General features: G+C 41.4%; 1 protein-coding gene across 1 annotated transcript; it reads right to left on the bottom strand.

The window, feature by feature from the left end:
* Positions 1-1,338: 1,338 nt before the first annotated feature.
* On the bottom strand, positions 1,339-3,835 carry Pmar_PMAR029300 (multidrug resistance protein D, putative). Its single transcript, XM_002782393.1, has 11 exons — positions 3,604-3,835; positions 3,430-3,546; positions 3,246-3,370; positions 3,073-3,192; positions 2,845-3,027; positions 2,589-2,706; positions 2,390-2,481; positions 2,196-2,318; positions 2,018-2,119; positions 1,864-1,965; positions 1,339-1,816 (listed from the first exon to the last, which is right to left on the bottom strand). The coding sequence occupies exons 1-11, from the start codon at positions 3,780-3,782 to the stop codon at positions 1,725-1,727; spliced, it is 1,353 nt and encodes a 450-aa protein (XP_002782439.1). The 5' UTR covers positions 3,783-3,835; the 3' UTR covers positions 1,339-1,724.
* Between the last annotated feature and the right edge of the window lie 1,214 nt (positions 3,836-5,049).

Raw genomic sequence — 5,049 nt, 5'->3', positions numbered from 1 at the left:
ACTTTATGAGGTCATTCCTGGCCATTGTTAATGATGAATTATTTCGTCAAGATGCCCAAGACATTGGGGTCATTTTGCATGCTAGTTACTTTATTATCCTCCCCGTCAGTCCTGTGCTGCGTACGCTTCGCTTTTGTTGAGGCACGTTTCGTATTTGGTCTGTGAAAGTTTACTCTGCGTAGTTTGCCTAACCGAGCCGCTTGTCATCTCCATCATCAAAATTAATGGCAGTCATATTATATTACATGTTAGACCACATGCCGATTCATGGTAATGATCTCCATGGTTCTACGAGTTGAATTGTTTAGTTAAAGATGAATGTTCGATTGAATTCATGTTGTCACAGTAGAGAAAATTACAAAGAGGAAACTGCAACCCTCCGCGAACAAACGGCCAGCTAGGGAGTCCCGTGAATTCAACTTGGACAGTTTTCCAACTGAATGGGGAGACAATAGTTATACATCTCATGGGCCCGATGAATTCTCTGGGCAATTGTTCTGAACGAGCGAATATTCATGAATTATAAGACAATTCTCGAGGGAGGCGTTTTATCACGTCTATCACTCATAACACAACATAACTCTAGCTTGGTAGTAGTGGATCGAGAAGGGCCAAATATGAGCTTTACGCTACAAGTTAGCAGTGATGGTGTGTGTCAACTGAGAGGGTGTGTACTACATGTGATTACATGGAAGTATCCGTCGGGCAATTAAAATCATCATAGTTGCCCAAGTGAAACGTAGGATATTGAGATGCGGACGATGAACTTTGAAACATCTACAGAAAAGAACGATACCGGTATAAAAACTATTATAGCGATTGATTGGCGCAGAAGCTCAAATGCGGCACCAGATCGATATCTAAAGAATCAAGAGAACGCCTTGCGAACGGTGGGGCAAACATAGTTAGTACGAGTACACTTACAATTGGTCTGTAGCAAAGAAGACTACAATAATAGTGCAGTTACCCGGCATACCACCAACAAGAGCTCAGGTTACTCTGAACACAGTCTCAAGCTAACGAGGAATTATTTAGGGTGGTATAAGAACTGAGCCCACCCCCTCGAGTTTCCTTATCTATGAAAGTTGCAATGGCTTCGCACTCGGATTGTGCTCTAAGTGATATCTTAACATCATGTATCAATTTAGGATGGGCTCTGTTAACACCACATTGTAGCCCGGTATCCATACACAGTGATAGCTCAAAGAGCCCTCCTTATGTTCCCGTAAGTACAATACTATATTAGACATAGTCAAGGTCGTACTACCAAACCCAGATCCCTTTCAAACAACACCAGCTTTACATATTGGCACATAGAAACGCTGCTGAGGGGTCACGGAATGACAGGCTAACGTGGGAAGCATATAGGAGACGAAGAATGGACAATGTCTAGCAAATGGATATGAGCGAATGGAGCAGCAGACTCCAGTCACATCCAGCCATCAAACTACAGTAGAGTCATTCAGCCAAGCCAAGCGGACGGCAACAGAAGCGAACATAGGTCATCAAAGGGTAGAGCGGCACTAAGGGGCGTAAGACGACAACAACAACAACGAGAGGTAGCCTGCTGCATTGCAAGGGGTATGAGTATAATGGCGCTATTACAAAGTGGGGATGATCATCACATATGCCTAGTGTAAGTGAAGGTTGATGACGACGAGATGATGCTTGACAAGCATATGTTGAGTCTTTGAAGGATACAACGATCCTTTGGGAATATATGATTATGATGTGGCTTCAGTTGGGAGTGTATTAGATAAGTGTGGCAAGGATACCAACTTCTCAGTATAGATGCATCCACCATTGACGACTAGACCTGAATGATTGAGTGGTAGTAATAGTAGGTCGAGTGTGTTATCTTACTTGATGCGATACCAAGAACACCTAGACCACAGATAACATAATAGGGATCAGCAACATTAACATCATATAGTTGACCTCCTACTAGAGGTCCCAATACACCACCTAACAACAAGTAGGGGTAGTAGTGTCATTGACTTCCGATCCCGACACCTACCAACATTAGTCATACCCATACTTATCGAGTTAACCAGACCTCTACTCCTCGGTGGTGATATCAGTGCACTGCAATATGCCATGCCAGCAAAGAAGAATGTGACTACAAGAGAAGGAACAACAACAGCTGCTGCTACTGCTGGTGATGATGATGTTTAGTATAGTAGTAGTAGTCTTACTTCCAACATATACACACATCCCAATTATGATAGTACCCCATAGTGAGTATATAAATGGTACTATAATGGCTAAGACTACCAAACAGAAACCAAAGGCTGCTACCCAACCTGGTTTAATCATATCTACCAACAACAAAAAGAAGAAGAAGAGTATATGCATATAAGAAGCTTATGATAATGATGATTTATATTACCCGATACATAGATATATAAGATAGTGCATATAATAACAACAACAGCTTGGATACCCATTGCTTCACCATTCTCTTGTTCAGATAGATTATATCTATCTGCACCAAGTACACCAAATACTGTTGCCCACGAGTTACCAACATACCTATACATACAGTTCTATTGTAGTACTAGTATCATCGAGAACGACTTTGTTATTACTGTCCAGCGAATGCTGCTAAGCAGAGGCATACGAGTGTTGGTATGAACCATTTGTTTTTCTTTGACCATGGCCCCAGGCCCATATCCTTAGCTTGATCCATGGGGGACATCATCTTAGCTGGAGTAGTAGTAGTAGAAGCAAGATGATGATTGTGATGCTCACTACCACTATCGATAGTTATCACACTACCATCTACACTTTGGATATGTGTGCAGGGAGTAAGGGTATTACTCTTATTACCATCATCATCTCTACCTTCTTCTTCTTCTCCTTGATGATGTTTCCAACACTCGTAATATTCTAGTTTAAGCCATTGAGGTTTATCCTCCCAAGGCTTGGTTTCCCGCAAAAAGAAGAGCTGTAATAGGAAGAGTATAGCCGCAATATCACCCATAAAGTAGAAAGGAAATGACATACCAACAGATGCCAACCAACCGCCTGAAGGAATACATCCTCACATCCTACTACTACAATCTAACTTACCTATTGTAGGGCCTAACGCTCCTCCAACAGTATTGCAAATTGATATACAAGAACCATAAAAGCGCATGTCCTCTACACGACTACTATCCGTAATGAAAGCATACAACACGGGACGTGTACCTACTCAAGTGTGGTTGATGGTAATCTAGAGAGATAATCAGCATTATTATTACCGGCAGAAACTCCACCAATAGCACGGAAACCAGCAAAACTAGCTATACTCCATGCATTAGCCACAAGGAAGTAGGATATAGTATAGAGAAACATAGCCAATATGAACACTGGACGCCTACCGTACCTGGCTGAGATAAATGCAATATGATGCAATAGGCCCTATAGAATAGGACATATGCATACCTATCAGATAGTGGTCCTGTAATGAGAGAGGCTATTAGAGTACCAATAGAGAATGATGCCATGAATATGGATGCAGCACTACCCTCATCCATATCAGGATCAAGATCTTTAACTAACCTAAAAAGGATTGGATAGGAGGATAAGGAGGAGGAGGAGGAGGAATTATGGTATTACCATGGTGTTAGTGGAGCTACCAGGGCTGTACCACACCATTCTACAAAGAGACTAACCAAGAGGAGTGTTAAGTCTAATACTCTACGTGGATCATATCTTAATTGGTATATTAGTCGGCTAAACCTATTCATCTTGATATAGTCATCAAGACTCTTAGGGCCTTTATGAACATATCCCATAGAAATGGATAAGGAAGAAAAGAGGAGGAGTTAAAGGAACAAAGTAACTAGAGGAACAAGATGAGAAGAATAGGCTTTACTATTCATCATACAACACTATACAATATGATCATATTAGTAGTAGTAATCCAACAGCAATCATGCTTGGCATGGGACTAGCAGCCACTTGATGGCTCGTAATAATGGGTGATAACTACCTACTAGTGATATGAGCAACTTTCGAGGACTGATGCTGTCATGATAATAACAGCACCAGCAATGTTGCTCGCTGAACTCGGATCTTGTTGAATGAATATCTGAACAATGATCTATAACCAGGGATCGAACCAGGGATCGAACAAGGGATGAAATGAGTACTACCAACCTGGAATGTAAAACCAAAGACGACATCCAACTGGCGTACTATTGAACTGGTTACTGCTGATGATGTCGATTGGAGGCCTAAGACAAGGATGGTAGTACCACTACGACTATGTTCAGAGTGTTCACAAGCAGTATCGTCTACGCTAGTCATAATCTGTAAATATTACCTATGTTGAAGGAAATCTGCCCTATAAACGATATCAACCCTACTACAAGCAGTATTAATACTGACGACAACGACGACCTCGTGTGAGTAGTCCTTAGATAATGAGTAGAAGACCATAAGTGGACAAAACCAAATAGGTAAATACTCAATGATAACACTACCCCACATATACCATACCATAATGTGAGTTGTGACCAATGGACCTAACAACAACATAATACCACTCTAAGGGCTACCCCGATGATACCTACCTTAACACCAGCCTTAGTAACTGTAATATAAACCCAAGATGCCATAAGACTACCACATAATGCAGCTGTTATACCACATAGTCTGGGAGATGGGTACGATATGATGGTAGTAGTACTAGATAACTGATGCTGCTGCTGCTCATGAGGATGAGCTAATAGTACGACCTGACCAGTACGACGATGACCACCATTATACTTCTATACTAAGCATGATGAACCTACCCCTATAGTGACGGCAATAACTGTAACTACTTGACTCATCCTTATTGGCTGTTTTAATATTACCCAAGATAGGATTAATGAGAAAGCCGAATGAGTAGCATGTATACTCAATGACTCTCCAATGGGTATAAGGGATACTGATATATATCTGATAATGACGAGTACTCAAGCAATGAGAAGATATTGTACCGCATCAATGTAGATAGAGCTCCACCAAGGCCTCGGGATATGACCAGAAAACGTAATTCAGTGGTCTCAAACTCGC

The sequence above is a fragment of the Perkinsus marinus genome (assembly GCF_000006405.1).
Source record: "Perkinsus marinus ATCC 50983 genomic scaffold scf_1104296939758, whole genome shotgun sequence".
Taxonomy (NCBI): domain Eukaryota; phylum Perkinsozoa; order Perkinsida; family Perkinsidae; genus Perkinsus; species Perkinsus marinus.
The sequence above is the reverse complement of the archived record's forward strand: the minus strand, read 5'-3'. Positions and strand labels throughout refer to the sequence as shown.

Bases quoted from the DNA above. Each gene is read 5' to 3' on its own strand.
- Pmar_PMAR029300 (XM_002782393.1), bottom strand. From the start codon at position 3,782: ATGGGATATGTTCATAAAGGCCCTAAGAGTCTTGATGACTATATCAAG. The intron at 3,193-3,245 runs GTAATAATAATG...ACACTTGAGTAG, and splicing joins TATTGGTGGAGTTTCTGCCG to GTACACGTCCCGTGTTGTAT. The intron at 2,482-2,588 runs GTAATAACAAAG...TGGTGCAGATAG, and splicing joins TTAGCAGCATTCGCTGGACA to ATATAATCTATCTGAACAAG.